The sequence below is a fragment of the Henckelia pumila genome, chromosome 1, assembly GCF_033568475.1.
Source record: "Henckelia pumila isolate YLH828 chromosome 1, ASM3356847v2, whole genome shotgun sequence".
Lineage (NCBI taxonomy): Eukaryota > Viridiplantae > Streptophyta > Magnoliopsida > Lamiales > Gesneriaceae > Henckelia > Henckelia pumila.
The window spans coordinates 23,953,657-23,971,943 of NC_133120.1; the positions used below are offsets into that span (position 1 = coordinate 23,953,657).

At 40.2% G+C, this 18,287-nt stretch overlaps 1 protein-coding gene across 1 annotated transcript; it reads right to left on the reverse strand.

Annotated features, from left to right (window-relative positions):
- Positions 1-10,430: 10,430 nt before the first annotated feature.
- On the reverse strand, positions 10,431-11,051 carry LOC140860486 (uncharacterized). The gene has a single exon (XM_073263497.1). It carries the CDS (start codon positions 11,049-11,051, stop codon positions 10,431-10,433), a length of 621 nt encoding a protein of 206 aa, XP_073119598.1.
- Between the last annotated feature and the right edge of the window lie 7,236 nt (positions 11,052-18,287).

An 18,287-nucleotide genomic window follows, 5' to 3' on the forward strand; every position in this document is an offset into this window, starting at 1 on the left:
AGGAGAAATCTTCAGAAACACACGGTCTCCCTACTCGAAACACAGTGGTCTGCGTCTGACATTCGCATACTTGGCCTGCCGATCTTGGGTTGTCTTCATTCTGACTCGGATCAACTTCACCTACTCTGCCATATCGCGAATCATATCTGGACCCAACTCAGGTGATTCTGAAATCTCATCCCAAAATAACGGAGATCTGCACTTCTTCCCGTACAAAGCTTCAAAAGATGCCATTCCAATGCTCGCTTGGAAGCTGTTATTGTACGAAAACTCCACTAGAGGCAAGGACTCCTGCCAACCTGATCCAAAATAAAGCACTACAGCGCGAAGCATATCCTCCAAAGTCTGGATCGTACACTCGGACTGACCGTCGGTCTGAGGGTGATACGATGTGCTCAAGTGCAAACGAGTACCCAAAGCCTCCTGAAGACTGTGCCAAAAGTGAGAAGTAAAACTCGGATCTCTATCTGATACTATCAACTTCGGCACGCCGTGCAATCTCACAACCTCTCTGACATACAACTCGGCCATCTGATCGTGACGGTATGTCATACGGTAAGGAATAAAACAAGCAGATTTCGTCAACCGATCAATCACTACCCATATCGCATCACAACCTCTGACTGAACGCAGTAGCTTCGTGACAAAATCCATAGAGATATGATCCCACTTCCATTCCGGGATAGGTAAACTGTGCAATAATCCTCCGGGCTTCTTCCTCTCGGCTTTCACATGTTGACAATTCAGACAACGGGATACAAACCTCGTGACATCTCCTTTCAACTGTTTCCACCAGAACTAAGTCTTCAAGTCGTTATACATCTTTCGGCCTCCAGGATGAACACTGAACCGACTACAATGCGCCTCTCGAAGAATACGCTGTCTCAACTCAGGAACATCGGGCACAACAATACGGCTATTCACAAATAACAGATCATCCCTGACCTGAAACTCTGACTGGTGACCTGATCTGACCTTCTCTATCGAACTTTGAATGCTCGGATCGGACCTTTGTGCCTCTCTGATCAACTGAAACAACTCTAGCTCGGCCTGAACCGCAAAAACTCTAATAGATCTCCTATCGGTCTCAAAATCTAGACCAATAGTACAACAATCCTCAATCAATTGAGAGACACCCATCGTAGCAAGAGACAAAGAACAAAGCTTCCGACTAAGAGCGTCTGCAGCTGCATTCGACTTTCCAGGATAATACTTGATCTCGCAGTCGAAGTCCTTAAGCAAATCCATCCATCTCCTGTGCCTCATATTCAGCTCGGACTTAGAAAACAAGTATTTTAGGCTCTTGTGGTCAGAAAATATCTCAAACAACTCACCATAAAGGTAATGGCGCCAAGTCTTCAAAGCAAAAATGATTGCAGCTAGCTCGAGATCATGGATCGGATAACGAGTCTCATGAGGCTTCAGCTGCCTCGAAGCATAAGCTATGACGTGCTTCCTCTGCATGAGAATGCATCCAAGACCACGGTGAGAAGCATCGCAGTACACAGAGAAACCTCCTGTACCTGATGGAATAGACAAGATCGAAGCGCTGGTCAATCTCTTCTTCAGCTCAATGAAACTAGCCTCACACTGTTTGGACCAAACAAACGGTGCATTCTTCTGGGTCAAGTGAGTAATCGGCTTTGCAATGGAAGAGAATCCCTCGATAAATCGGCGATAATACCCCGCTAAACCCATGAAGCTTCGGATTTATAGCACTGATGTTGGTCTCTGCCAATTCATAACTGCTTCGATCTTACTGGGGTCCACAGATATTCCATCTCCTGATACAATGTGGCCTAAGAAAACCACTCGGTCCAACCAAAACTCGCACTTCGATAGCTTAGCATAAAACTATTCGGCTCGCAAAGTCTGCAATACGATTCTCAAATGCTCGGCATGATCAGAACGGTTCTTCGAATAGATCAGAATGTCATCGATGAAGATGATGACGAACTCATCTAGATACCGCTGAAAGATACGATTCATCAGATCCTTAAAAACTGTTGGAGCATTGGTCAAACCAAACAGCATGACTATGAATTCGAAATGCCCATATCTGGTTCTGAAAGCTGTCTTCGGCACATCCTCGTCGCGAACTCTCAGCTGATGATACCCTGATCGCAGATCTATCTTCGAATACACTGAAGAACCTTGTAGTTGATCAAAAAGATCATCGATTCTAGGTAGAGGATACTTGTTCTTGACCGTCGCTTGGTTCAACTGGCGGTAGTCGATGCAAAGTCGCATAGAACCGTCTTTCTTCCTCACAAAAAGCCCTGGTGCACCCCAAGGCGATACGCTAGGTCGGATGTATCCCTTGAAAATCAAATCCTCTAACTGTTCCTTCAATTCTTTCAACTCTAACGGAGCCATTCGGTAAGGTGCTTTTGAAATAGGTTTAGTGCCTGGTGCAAGTTCAATGCTAAATTCGATGTCTCGAATAGGTGGTAAACCAGGAATCTCGTCTGGAAAAACATCAGGAAACTCGCTAACCACCGGTATCTCAGACAACTCAGGGCTAAACTTCTGAACATCCGTTGCATAAATCAAGAATCCCTCTGCTCCTTTCTGTAGAAAACGTGACATGGATAACACAGAAATCAACGGAATTTTGGATCGAGAACCCTTACCGAAAAACTTCCAATCATCTGCCATCTCAGGCCTGAATCGAATCACTTTCTGAAAGCAATCTACTGTCGCCCTATACTTGGTCAGAGCATCAATCCCGACAATACAGTCAAAATCAGATAATCCAAGTACGATGCAGTCAATCTCCATCGAATTCCCTTCGGATTCTAACACACAGTTACGGACCAATCTCACCGAAACAGTCTCTCCACCCAAAGGTGAAGTAATAGAAACAACATCAGATAAAGGCTCAACAATTAAATCATGCATCACAACAAATCTTTCAGAGATGAAACAGTGAGAAGCACCCGTATCAATCAAAACAAATGCAGGATAACCAAAGATCGAACAGTTACCTGCTATCACGTCATTCGGGGCTGCATTGGCTTGATCCTCTATCAAGGCAAACACCCTCGCCTGCTGTCGAGGAGGTTGGTTCTGGTTCTGATTACCTCCCTGACGATTCTGTTGCTGAGGTAGAAATGAATGGACTGCAGAAGCTGATCTCTCGGGCTGAGCTGGCGGTCGTGAAGAACTGCCGCTCTGAGCTCTATCGGATCCTCGCTAAGGACAGACTCTAGCAAAATGACCCGGCTGCTGGAAGATGTTGCAACAACAAAACACGCCTCAACACTGATCACTCGGATGACGTCCTCCACACTTGCTGCACGAAGCTCTAGAAAACCCTGAACTCTGCCCAGAACTGAACTGTCTAGAGCCACTGGAACTCGATGAACTGTTACCAGACTTCTTGAAATTCTTCCCCTTCGGCCGATACTGATCTCACCTGTTTCTGCCACTGTTGCCTCCCTCAAACCTCTGAGGCTGATTCGACTGTTGAGATGGTTGGTACTGATACTGAGACTGTTGATGCTGAAACTGAACAGGCTGGTTCTGAAAAGATCTCTGCTGCTGCTGAGGAGCAACCTGATTACCTGCATCAAGAATCCGGTTTCGGCTCCCTTTGCTTGATCCATAGCATCAGCGAAGTTGTTAGGTCTTCCGGTATTGACAAAGGTAAAAATCTCAGGATTCAAGCCATTGATGAAATGGTCGGCCTTGGCTTCCTCGTTATCTGCAACGTGAGGTGCAAACCTCAAGAGACTGTCAAATTTGCTCACATAGTCCTCAATGATCAAGTTTCCTTGTTTTAGATTTGAAAATTCGGCACCCTATTCCTTTCGATACAAGACAGGAAAGAAACGCTTGAAGAACTCGGCCTTGAACAAACTCCAAGTGATAACGGTGCCTCGATTCTCATTGGCCCTCTTGGTCGTGGTCCACCAATTCTTGGCAATACCCTGCAACTAATGACTAACTAACCTGATTCTGCGGTCATCGGTATAGTCGAGGGAATCAAAGAGCTCATCCATTTCATCTAACCAACTTTCACAAGCAACGGAGTTCTCGGTACCCGTTAAAGTAGGCGGTCGGAAAGATCGAAACCTCTTCAGTAGAGTCTCCATCGGGGTTGCAGTTGCATCAAACTGATCCATTCCAGTACTACCCTGATCATTCTGAGGAGTTATCACTGGCGGCGGATTCTCAGTAGAAGGAGGAGTCAAAGGTGGTTGATTCCTTCTCAAAGATCGTCGAGGTGCCATCTGATATCAAGGGGTTAGGACACAATATCTCATACTTAATCTCAATCTCATAACCTCGGTGTCCAAAACTCTGCTCTGAGAACTCATGAATCTCAATGATATACAATGACAGATATATATCACATAATTCATGCTTTATAAATTAAACCACAACTCATGTAATTCAATTAATTCAAGAATCAATAAAGCATGCTCGCACATATTTAAAAATAATCATTTAAATAAATCAATCACATGCGAGAGTTCAATTCTTGCGGACTCGATCTACCCCGCTCACTCTAGTTCAAATCCAAGAATTTTATCGCTTTGATACCACTTAATGTGAGACCCCGATTCTAATCTTCTAAACTCGAATAATTAATCATAATCGAACATAATAAGCCGCGAAAAACGAATCAAAATTTTTTATTTTATTTTATTTTTTTATAAAAGAAGCCTCACGCCCGCGCGAGGTCATCACCTCGCGCGCGCGCAGGCTACGCGAACAGAGACTCGCGCCCGCGCGAGAAGGGAGCTCGCATGCGCGCGGGCAAAATCTCCCGAGCCTCTCAAACTCCTTGCGCGCGCGCGAGGTGTTGCCTCGCCCGCGCGCAGGCAAAATGGGCAGAGGGGTCGAGGAGCCTGCAAAACAACCAACAAGGCAATTCTAAACATTCCAAGTTCAATCATAATACAAATCAGTATTTAGAACATGCCAAATCTAGGTTCTGCCCAAAATACAATAAACAGTAGAGTTTTATAAATGAGTTCCACCGACTCAACAAAATTAATACAATTCCAAAAAAACTCGACCCTACGACCCGGAGTCTCACTTCTATCAATCTCACCCCCAAGCTAACCAGGACGACTCGGTCCAGCTCCTGATCCTCCTGTTGCCAAGTTACACATACAAAACAAAGACAACAGCCGGAATAATCCGGTTAGAAATATAATTTCTAAGTAAAAGAGACATGCACTCAATATCAAATAAACACTTCAATCGAAATGTGTCAACATAAATCATAACATCGAATTGATATTGAATGAATGCATGGATTTAAAAGTCGAGATTATCAAGTCAGATAATCATAAAATCGATCGGTACTCGGTTGGGATCCCGGGGTCAAGTCTTCACGACAACTCACCGACGCACCCTTTCGGGGTGGAAGTCGATCAACTCGATCCCCTAGACTTCAGAGCAACTATAAGAAGTATTCTGGCAATTTGAAAAACTCGAAATCCAAAGCCACTTCAATAAACGTCTAATTTCAAAACGAATCGAAAGCCGGCTCAATATGAATGCAAGTGCATCAATAACTAAATCAAGTTCACTCAAGCAAATAAACAAGCGGTATGTGATTTTCAGGAACTCGAGAATAAGTCGGTCTCGAGTTTTCGTTCCCATTCATTTCAATGTCAACTTTTACCTTTTTCTCGAAGCTTCAATCAATCTTGTCAAACAAGAGACAACTCGATTCAAACTCTAAACAATTCAAAACTCAAAGTCGATAAATCAAACAATCTATACCGTCATCCAACTCTTCAATCGATAAACAAGTCTCCAAGTTTGATCAACTCCCGAATCCTCAATCAACTGTCAAAACATCGATTACGGACTCAATATCAACTCGGAATTCAAACTCAATCAAATTCGATATACAAAACGAACCGAACCAAAACCGATAACTCAAACTCAATTTCGACGGCATAACGACTGTAAACTAACTATCTGGAAATACAAATCATCAAATAACAATCACAATAACTCAATCATCATCACAATCCATCAAAACAACTCAAATTCAACCTCAATCAAAATCACCATTTTCGAACATATGCCACAAAAATCATATAAAATCCAAACTTCGTTTTTTTTCCAAACCGACTTCGAATACACGATCTATACTAGCTAAAGAACGACATACTCAAATATTATCAAATTCTGACCACTCAACAAAATCGAAGTTTAAGAGATCGTAGCAAAACTTACGTCTAAATGAAGCCCTCGTTGCAGTGATCGTGAATCTCAACTCGGAATGAAAATCTAACGGTCGGATCGAGCGAATCGAACGGAAAGAAAGCTCAAAAAGTCGATGGCCATGGCTTCCTGTTCGGTCTGCACGATTGGAGAGGAGAGAAGGAGGAGAAAGTGATGGTGAGGTGATGGGAGGTATGGCTACTTGCATAAGATAATAATATAAAATCCCATCTTTTGCATTTCAGTCCTTTATTTCTCCAATCTTGCAAAGTAACCCCCTGCTAAATATCAAAACGATCCTCAATCACTAAAAACTCTGATTACCTCGATTAAACTCAATTATAATAAAATCGGGGCATTACAACAAGATTACCTTGATATCTATTAAAATTTTGGTTGTTCACATACTGAGCTTGCTCCACACCTTCAAATCCATCAGTCGAATTAACTTCATTCACCAGCGATACCATCTCAATATAAATTTGATTTCCCTTGCTCAGCGTAGCCAATTGTGTAGAAATAGCAGCCATTTGAGCATTCAAAGTTGTGAATGCATCAAATTCATGAACTCCAGTAGGTTTCCTAATCACAGATCTCTCACTCGAACACTGATAGCTATTAGTCGTCATTTGTTCAAGCATCTCATAAGCTTCCGCAAGAAATTTAGAAAATATTGATCCTTCAGCAACAATATCCATAGAAATGCAAGTTGGCCGATTCAAACCATTGTAAAAAAATTTAATCTGCTCCCAATCTGCAAAATTATGGTTTGGATACTTCCGTAGTAATTTTTTGTAGCGCTCCCAAGCTTCATAAAGTAGCTCAAAATCTTGCTGTCTGAATGTTCAATGTAGTGATCTAAATTTTCAGTTAGACAGACTTGGTAGACGTAAATACTTGGACATAAATTTAGAAGTTATGTCTTCCATGTTGTAATTCTTCCCAATGGCAGTGACTGTAACCAACTACGAGCACTGTCCCTAAGAGAAAATGAGAACAGTCGTAGTCTGATGGTGTCCTCAATAACACCATGAATTTTTATAGTGTCAGCGATCTCCAGAAAAGTGCGCAGATGCAAATTTGGATCATCGGTGGTAGCACCTCTAAAATGATTCTGCTGCACCATGTTGATCAAAGCTGGCTTCAACTTAAAATTATTCGCCGTGATATTATTCCAAGCAATTCCAAAATAGTGATTGTTGATCACCGGCTAAAATGATCTCTAATTGGCACCGAACCGTTATTTTCACCTCCTCCTCTATTTTCTCTATTTTCAACCATTTGTTACAACTCTTCTCTTCTATATTTTCTCAAGGCTTTAGCAGTTTTCTCCATTTTTGGATCAAAGAGCAGTGAGTCGTAACTTTGGCTTTTTCGCATAAATTGCATAAACAGGGGAGAAAAATTTAAAAATTAGAACTATTAAAATAAAATGAATGCTCTAAATCCAAACTAAAACTAATTAGCACAATTTAATATAAATCAAATAAAATTCATTCCCTGAAAATGACGCCAAAAACTTGTTGCATGTTTTTCGCTCGCAAGTGTACGATATCAATTATAATATAGAAATTAAGTCCAAGTTGATCCCACAGAGAATAAATAAAATGATATTATATTAAATATTGGTAACTAACTCTTAATCCTATGTAGAGCTACGAAAATGTTTGGAGTTCAAGCAAATAAAAATTGCAATCATTAAAATTATTTAACGATGAGTTCGCGAGACGAAAATTCAATGAGAGAAAAATTCTTGATGTTCGACTTCTCTTGACTATCCACCACAATTTATTCCTAATGATTTCTTAATTAAAAATTCTTCTAGTTTATTAATCAAAAATCCGTATTATTTTCGACCCTTTTTCTCAAGTGTTAAGCAGAAATTCGTATCTAATAGTAAACTCAATATTCTATCTAAGTTCAACTATTAAATCCGATAAATAGAGCAGTAATTATTCTAATGACTTTTATGAATTTATATGCCTCTCGAACAATATAAACATAAAAAATGTATTTCCCTATCTCTTATTCAAAACCCTCTCTCTTGAATGATAGATTCCAAACAATAAATCATTCAATCTATGACCAGGAAATTGAAAGCATTGAAATAAAAAAAAATAAAATAAACTGTGCGAAGAATTCAAATATATAAATCAAAATATCCAAATCATGGATTTAAGTCAAGATCCGTCTACCCTCTAAACTAAGAAATTATTTCATGATAAATTTAAGCAATAAACTAAACATGTTCTTCCAACACTTCATCAAAATAAAAATAGAGTATCAAAGAGAATCAAGAACGAAATTATAATAAGCTTCTCCTACGCCGGATTCCGCCCTCTTCCACCTTCGTACCAAATTATTTGGATCTTCTATGCTCCAAAGTCTCTCAGCAGTCCCAAACCCTTGACAAAACTCGATAATTCCCCAAATAAGCAAAGAAATCCCCTCATAAACCGACTCAAAAAGTTTCCATATATTTTAGGCAGCGCATCGCTGGAGCGTTGATTCTTCGATGTTGGGGAGTTGAAGTTTCATATTTATTTTTTTCAATGAAGGATGTCTAGCACAGGAGCTAGCGCTCCAAAAGTGGCGCTGGAGCATTGGGAATAGGGCGCTGTGGCACAGGTCTGTCCAATTTTATTTTTTATTTCGCACACTTTTCTTCCTTTCCCCTCTTTTGCACATTACTGAATCTTTTAATTCAAATAAAATACTCATCACTCAAGTTCCTGCAAACAACACTAACAACAAGAAAATATACATAATTTCTCTCGATATATAACAAAAGCCAAGTTAAATCATATAAAATATAAGTGTAAAAATTGCACTTATCAAAAATTTTGTAAGTGTAAAAAAAAGTTGAACAAAAATAAAATTACACGTCTAAGTGGAAAAATAATTAAATAATTAATTAGCAAACAACATAAACTAGTAATATATAAATTGACAACATAATTACTGAATTAAATAATAAAATAAGCTGCATAGTAATCATATAATTAATGAAATAATTGTAGTACACACACAAAAGAGGCCTCTAGTTAATATTTGTTTTTCAAACCCCCACTAGTTAATATTGAAAACCAAAAGGATGTACCCGATTACATGAAAAGTGGAAGTTTTAATTTATTTTTTCATAAAATGAGAATTTTAATCTAATTAACTTGTTTTAATTATTTTTTAGAGAAAATTGCAAATATGTTTACCAAAAGAAAATTGCTAATATGACCTTGTATTGGTACGAATTCCAATCCAAATGTGAGTTGAAAATTGGGGTCAGTGATGAAATTGAATTTGACAGGATCGGTTGGGGATCGTAAACTGCTTTCTCAATAGGATCGGTTTGGGTGTGAATGCTAATTTTTCAAACTAAATTGCACTGTAGCAGTTGACTCCTAAATCTTCCAAATTGAGTTCAGTTGAGGTTGGTCAACTGAATAGTTTTCTTCATGCGTGCCAATGTTAATTGCAAACAAATATTATGTGTAGAATGATGTCAACTAGCAGATTAGAACTTATGATCAAATGTCTGATATGAGCAGTGAATGAGTGAGAGTGATCGACTTAAAGTAAAACAAAAAAGAAAATGCACAAGTGTTTGTTTCTGGATGTTCGGAACTAAATCTCCTACGTCACCCCTTCTTCCACCTCGAAAAGATTCACTCTAGAAGACTTTGATCATTACAACACTTTGTAACAGCCCACTCCAAGACTAAGACTTATACTCTACTGCCTATCATAGAACTCCTAGACTCATGAACTAAGCCATCAACTGATTCTTGTTACAATGAGTTTGCAGCACCTCAACTGATAGACAAAAATATAATACTTGCATTACAACTCAATTCTTAATGTTACGCCTGCTCCTACGTACGTGAATATACTATGATCTTATTCGATATAGGTACATCATATAGAAATTAGATAATATAGGGGAAAATGTCATTTAAAAGTTTATTCATTTCTATAAAAATTTTGATAGAGTTTTCCCGTAATTTTGACTATCTAAAAATCAAAAGCAGCCGTTCAAAGATATTATAATCTAATACTCTGAAGGGTCCCTGCTGACACTGCGGCCCAGTGAATGGCCTCTTCCCATGCTGCTGCTGCGGACCATGAGATGGGAGCGGCCTCTTACTCTGCGCCTCAGCACTGATGTCCCTCAATGTCTGCTCAGACCTCAAAGCTCGTCTGAGCGCCGAAGCATAGTCAGCTGGCTCCGCCATGAGTACATCTCATCGGATAGTGGGTCGCAGCCCAACAATGAAGTGCTGGAGCTTCTCCACCTTGTCGTCCCCAATCAAAGGCACAAAGTGGAAACCTCGCTCAAATTTCACCACAAACTCAGCCACCGATAAGTCTCCCTGTCGCAGACTCAAAAACTCCGTCTTCAAACGGGCCCTCACATCAGCAGTGAAATACTTTTCAAAGAAGAGTCTCCTAAACTCAGCCCAAGGCAGGGTAGCCGTGTCTACTGTCTTCTCCACTCCCTCCCACCAGAGGGCAGCATCATCCTGGAGATGAAAGACAGCACAACGGACTCGATCCGGATCTCCCAACTGCATATAGAGGAATATCACCTCAAGAGAACGGATCCATCCCTCCGCTACCAGTGGATCAGTGGTGCCAGCAAAGTCCTTCGGATTCATTTTCCTGAACTGCTCATAAATAGTCCCAAGCCCAGGCCTCGGAGCGTCCACATGTCGCTCTAGGATACGGGCTAAGCCCGCTAGCACCTGCGTCCCAACATCTCTAGCTGGTGGAGGTGTCGGAGGAGGAGGTGGCGGCGGTGGTGGCGGCGATGGAGGTGGAGGAGGTGGTGGCGGATGCAGTGCACGTCCACGACGAGTGGCCATCTGTACGCAAGCTCAATTTCCCACAATCAAGTTTCATGCCTTAGAAAAAGATTTTCTTTAAACTTTTACAAGCTTGAAAGTTAAAAGGATACGCGGAAATGAACTTAAACAGGTAAAAATAATTGCACTTAAATCTTACAGACTTTGAGGCGAGATCCCTTTGAGTTTCGGCAATCGGTGGTAGGCACAGACCCAACCAAGACCAAGGCTCTGATACCAATTGCGACGACTAAGAACTAATACTCAAATAAATAAAAGAAAATAATACGCGAATTTCAAAGTAATTAAAATCTTTCTAAAAATTTTGGCATGACCCGTTTGTTTATAGAACAAACCAACAACACAGACAGCAGTTCAAAATATTTAAGATAAAGACTCCTAAACAACCAACAGTACCATAAACAAGTGATATGACAGTAGTGTGCCACACCGGGCAACCATAAGCAAAAGTGATACAAGACAAATGTTACTAAGCAGGGAAATACATCCTGCTACCAAATAAAACGAGAAAGTATGAATGTAAATTTATTACAGACTCTCAAACTGAAATGACACAGCGGAAAAATAAATGGAGCCACGGTCACAGGCCTACGCCTCCGGGAACCTCACCCAGGGGATCCTGCCCCTCCGTCCACTGATACTCGCCATAACCTGAAAGTAAAAAGAAGAGGGGTAATTCTAAAAGACCCAGCAAGATCATGGTGGTGGGGGGGGGGGGATAACGAGTACTACATAACTACAAGCACACACAGAATTCAAAATAGTGCGTAATAAAATAACTGTTAGTGCCCCTGAACTTAAAAGTAATGAACATTTATAAAGAATAAATGCATGAATGTGACATGTGCAAGCCTAAGTCAAATAACTCAATAAATAGCATAAAATGTACTGAACATGGTCATATGAATTTTGAGTGAACTCCGATCCATGAATTGTGATTCTGTGATTGCGATCATATTCATGGCTATAGTGCACAATGCCGCAAGGAGGTCGAGATGAAACCCAACCCGTACTTGCCCTATATTGGTAAGGGAGACCAGAATAGCTCCGGCCCCTCACAAACACATGCTAAGGTAAGGAAACCCATAATGAATTGGTAAGGGAGGCCAAAACGTCTTTCAGCCCCACACGAACACATGAATATGTAGTCACAACTATCTCACTTCGTTCAAAAATATTTCTTTCCTTTACTGAATTTGAGACTTAGCATGCACATGTTGATGTAAAGTTTACGAGAATAATGACTCAATGAATCATGCAAAGGACTCGATGGTGAATGACTGGAATGGTGATTTAGGGAGGTACCAGGGGTGAAATTCTAAACCATGATTTAACCACTTAGGTAAATGGAGCGGTACGCCCTAAAATCTTATAACTCACTCAATACTTGTCCGAAGAGAACTCTGCTTGAAACGACATAATCCTAACCTCTCGAGTTACTTCCAGTCCCGAAACCTTACCCAAATTATGATCCTAACACTGGTTATAATGCTCAAACCCAAACAGCAAGCTATTTGCCTAAAATTTTTGCTCCTCTAAAGGCTCAAGGCTTAAATCTTAGGGAAAGCTCAACCAAATTGAATTCCGCTCAAAACATCAATTTCCTAACTCCCTAATGCGTACACCAGCCCCAAGCCTTCTCCGAAATCCAATCTTTAGCCCAATTGCATCACCACATTTCCCGGCAGCAAGGAACTCTCCCAGAAATCTGCTCAACAATCCCCTTCCTAACTTCAACCCAAAGCCCATCGAATTGCCACATGCTCCTTGAATCACTATCCTAGTATCGAAGACCGACATCTAGGCTCAACCAACAACCCCTTAACAGTCTCCATACCCCATGACCATCACTTATTCCCAAACCCACCGAGAACAGTCCCTAGCTGCTAAAAACATTTCGAACAGCTCCTCTACCATTTCCTATCCCACTTGACCCAATATAATGCTACCACGTGAACTACATATCACCCGTGGTAGCCCCTACGTCATCACACCATCAAACACCATCAACAAACATGCACAAAGGATCAAAAACAGAAAACATGAGCTGACATTTTCGAAAATTCCAAGTACAAAAACCATTGCATTCCAAGGCTTATAAAATCCATTAATCTATGCATGTGATCATCAATAACCAACCACAATCAAAATTCCCCCGTAGGAACCATCGGCCGAGAGAAGAAAGCATCACAGGGCATGCATATTTTCTTGAAAAATCAAAAATGGGGAAGACAACAGCTATTACCGAAATGCAACACACAATATTCGTATATAAAATGCGAGAAATGAAACCACAATCTTGTCTAGCTAAAACAAGCAAGAATCGATGAAGTCCAAGAATAAATCGGGAGTCGCGGCCGAGAACTAGGCTAAGAATTGAACGGGGAAGAAATATGGAAATCGAGCTCAATCTACACTCCTAGCTGGGCATGGAACGATTATCTGGAGGAAATCAAAACTTGAGAATCTCCTGGTAAAGAATCGAAGGTGTCGAGCTCACCTTGAAGAACAGGGGATCGACTTGCTCGGTGTGTGTGTGTGTGTGTGTGAAAACGAGAAGGTGTGCGTGTGTTTAAGTGTTAGTGTCTGTGTGTGTTTTAAAAGCTAGGGTCATACCCAACCCTAGGTGAAAAATGTCAATTAAAATTTAAAGTGCTAAACTAAGGTGATAACTTGCATTCCTAAATTAGTTCGCCCCAATATACACACTAGGATTTCCAAATAAGTATAAAAGATCGAATTCGATAGCCCGAAAATTAAAATACTAATCCTCGCAGAGATTTAAAAGAAATAGTTCAAAAGCACGGGAGAAATTAAATTTAAAAGCGACTAGCACCGAAAATTTAAAATAATTAAATATTATAAAAATTTAAATCTGATTTAAGCAATTAAATACCGAAAATTAAAAATTATAAATATTAAAACAGGTTTAGGCATAAAACTCAAATTATGGAAATTTTAGGCGTCACACAAAGACTGTAAATCTCGGTACATCTTCGTACTTCCGAAATGAATGGAGTACGGAGATGTGTGAGCCTCTGTCAAAATATCTATCCTCAACTGATCGGTGTTCGTTACCCACATCCGACCTTGATACTGAACAATACCATCTATAACAGTATAAAGAAGACTGCCCTTAGCCTCGTCCTTTATCCTCATATGTTGTAATTGCTCATCAGTAGACTGTCCATTACTGATCTGATCTCAAAGAGTCGGCTGCACTGTCAACGCCGCTAAAATCGGTGTGTGCCTGCCCGAGTAGACTTCTAGCTCAAACCTCTGAATCTCTCTCTGAAGTGGCAACTGCACTAATAAACACGATACCACTGATGTCTTCCGACTCAAAGCATTGGCTACTACATTAGCTTTACCAGGATGGTAGCTAATGTCACAGTAATAATCCTTCACGAGCTCTAACCATTTGCGCTGCCTCATGTTCAACTCCTTCTGTGTAAAGAAGTATTTGAGACTCTTGTGATCGGTGAAGATCTTACACTTCTCGCCGTACAAATAATGTCTCCAGATCGTCAATGCAAACACAACTGTTGCGAGCTCCAGATCATGCGTTGGATAATTCTGCTCATGAATCTTCAGCTGTCTCGACGCATAAGCAATCACTCTGTCGCATTGCATTATTACGGCGCCTAAGCCCATCTTAGACGCATCGGTGTAAACAACTAGCTCCTCGTGTGCTACTGGCATCGCCAACACTGGCGCAAAAGTGAGTGCCTCCTTTAACTGATCAAAACTCCTCTGACAATCATAACTCTACACAAACTTCGCATTCTTCTTGGTCAAGGATGTCAAGGGAACTGCAATATATGAAAAGCCCTTGATGAACTTCATGTATTATCCTGCTAAACCCAAAAAACTGCGAATATCTGATGTGTTCTTCGGAATCCCCCAAATTAGCACTGCCTCAACTTTAGACGGATCCACTGTTATCCCATCTCTAGAAACAATATGGCCAAGAAATGCCACCTGCTCGAGCCAAAACTCACACTTGCTAAACTTGTCATACAATCGATGCTCCCTCAAAACCTGCAAAGCTGTCTACAAGTGTTGTCTATGCTCCTCCATGCTCCTGGAGTAGATCAAGAATCATCAATAAACAAAATGATGAACTGGTCAAGATACGGTTGAAATACACGGTTTGTGAGATCCATGAAGACCGCTGGAGCATTAGTCAGTTCGAATGGCATCACCAAGAACTCATAATGCCAATATCGTGTCCGAAAAGCAGTCTTGGACATGTCGGAATATCTGATTCGCAACTAATGGTATCCATATCGCAGATCGGTCTTGGAGAATACCGAAGCTCCCTGCAATCGATCAAATAATTCCTCTATCCTCGGCAGTGGATACTTATTCTTCACTGTAACTATGTTAAGCTTCCGGTAGTCAATACACAGTCTCATGCTACCTTCCTTTTTCTTCACAAATAACACTGGAGCTCCCCAAGGAGAAAATCTAGGGCGAATAAAGCATTTCTCCAATAACTCTTTAATCTGCTCCTTCAGCTCTTTCATCTTAGTAGGAGAAAGTCGGTACGGTGCCTTAGAGATAGACACAGTATCTGACATCAACTCAATATTGAACTCCACCTCTCTAACCGGTGGAATTCCTGCAACATCATCCGGAAAGACATCCAGGAAGTCATGAACAACCTCTATCTCTGACAAAGATCTAGTAGGCGATTCTGAAACTGCAACAACACTGGCAAGAAACACTTGGCAACCCCTCCGTAATAATTTCCTCGCACGCACAAAAGAGATGACATGCAAAGCACTGCTGCTCTGGGACGCAAAGAAATTAAACGGGTCACCCTCAGAAGGTTTCACTGATACTGTCCTCCGCCGAAAATCAATAGAAGCTCCATTGACTTTCAATCAGTCCATGACCAAAATCAGATCAAAGCCTATCATCGGTAATACTACTAGATCGGCCCTGATGGAATGCCCCTGCAGCTCTAACTCCAAACCTCTGATGACACTAGTAGTAGTGAGAATCTGCCCAGATGGCATGGTAACATCATAACCTGTGGTAGCCACCTCGGATGGGATGCCTACCCGCCTGATAAAATCCTGTGAGATAAACGAATGCGTAGATCCAGAATCTAGTAACGCAAACGTGGAGTTACCTCTAACCAGAATCCTCCCTGCACGCAAACATTTCCGAGCAGATTTACACCAAATCTTAGATCACTCATTTCACACATATGCATGCCTCTACTTAAACCTTAAAGGGAAAAACACAAGTTCTTTCCCGAATATCCCCACGACGGACTACTCGTCTAGGAGGCATATTGCATCACCACACATTCTTCACGTAAATCGCAATGCATAACTAAGTATTTTAAAACTTTCATAACATAAAACGTTAAACTATGAACACATGCTCCTAATAAAACATATTAAAATATTTAAAACTTATAGACTGGTAGTGTGGCTTCTAAGCTCCATGTAGCAGACTAGTCACTCTCCAAGGATCGTGCTTATACCAACTGAAACGAATCTAACTACTAAATACTAGAAATTTTTTTTTCTAAAATAATAAAATAATACATATATGCCCATACATATATGTATAAATACTTGAAATAACTATTTAATTAAAAACTTGATAAATGATTTAATTAAGTAACAATAATATTTAGTAACGAATAAACACTGAGAAAAATCCCAAATTCCTCAATTTGAAATAAATAACATCAAATAATATGCCATGCAGTTATAATAAAAATAATATTTTCAAACCACCATAAAAATATAAATATGCGGAAAAACTTGTTTCAAAAACTTTAAATATTGCCATAACATAACTAATCAGCACTGGTCATGGGCGCCATCTACAAGGAAGCTCATAGGCCCTCACCGTCGGTCGGAGCAACCGTGTCATCAACATAATCATGCACACCTGCACAATATAAACTTAGTGAGCCTAGAGGCTCAACATGTTTTATCTCATAGTAACAAAGTTTAAAAATCACATATAAGCACATAATCATACTAATACGTATACTCATCATGAATATGCATGCATGCTCTTAAAATAATACATCATAAATTCTTTCATGTCATAACTTTCATCATAAATACTAACCATAAACTTTATCATGTAATACATATCATAATTTCAGCATGTCATAATTATAAAGAACAGTGTAGGTTATATCCATGAGTGTGGCTCATAATCATGAGCGACTGATCAGTCTGAGAACCATCGTACGTGGCAGTGAATAAATTCACCTCTATGCTGGTAGTAGAACTACCTCTGTGCTCGATGGTAAACCACCTCTATGCTGCCACATCACTTCAATTTCCATAAAATATTTTTTTATGCTCAAACATTAACATATAATTCATCATAAAATGATTTCATGTATGCATGCAATTAAAATTTGGTCCTTAATATATATTTAATTAAATTTTCCTAATATTTATACTTGTACATAAAATAAATGTCATGCATAAAATAAATTAAATATATATTCCGGACTCATTGATTTTCAAGAGATTGTTCAGACTGCTGGTCCCTTAGACTTAAGCCCAAAAATTCTAAGACTGGCCCATTAACTTAATTGAAGCCCAAATATCATAATTAATCCCAAACAACATATTTAAGCCCAATATATAGTTTTTGGCCCAATAACTAGCCCAAGCTCAAAATTAACCATTGACAACCCCAAATATTCACAGACTGACCCAATATTTCTCATGGGCTCCCAAGCTCATGAAAATTATTGGGCTCAATTAAATAAATATTTTAAGGTTAAATAAATTAATTAAAAGCCCAAAAAATATTTATAATAATTAACTTAGCCCAATTAACACATTTAAACTAATAGTTACTTAAAAATAAAAATACCCGAGCCCGACTAACATAACCCGGACCCGGACCCAACTAACTTGACCCGACATATTTTAGACCCGACCCGGACCCAAAATAACAAATCCCAGCCCGTTAGCCCCTCAAACCCGTCGGCCCTAACATACATACGTGACCTGCACAATTTTGAACAGGCCTCGGTCATGCCGTAGCAGGCTTTGTGGCCTGCTTAGGGATGACAATGGGTCGGGTCTAAACCCGGCCCCGCATTGAACCCGACCCGGCGGGGTGGGTTTAGACCCGGCGGGGCGGGTTTAGACCCGGCCCAGAGTTTGGCCGGACCCGCCCCGAACTCGTCCCGCCAAAAATATATATATTAAATATACTTTAATATAAATATAAAATATA

Coding starts and splice junctions, on each gene's coding strand:
- LOC140860486 (XM_073263497.1), bottom strand. CDS start 11,051: ATGGCCACTCGTCGTGGACGTGCACTGCATCCGCCACCACCTCCTCCA.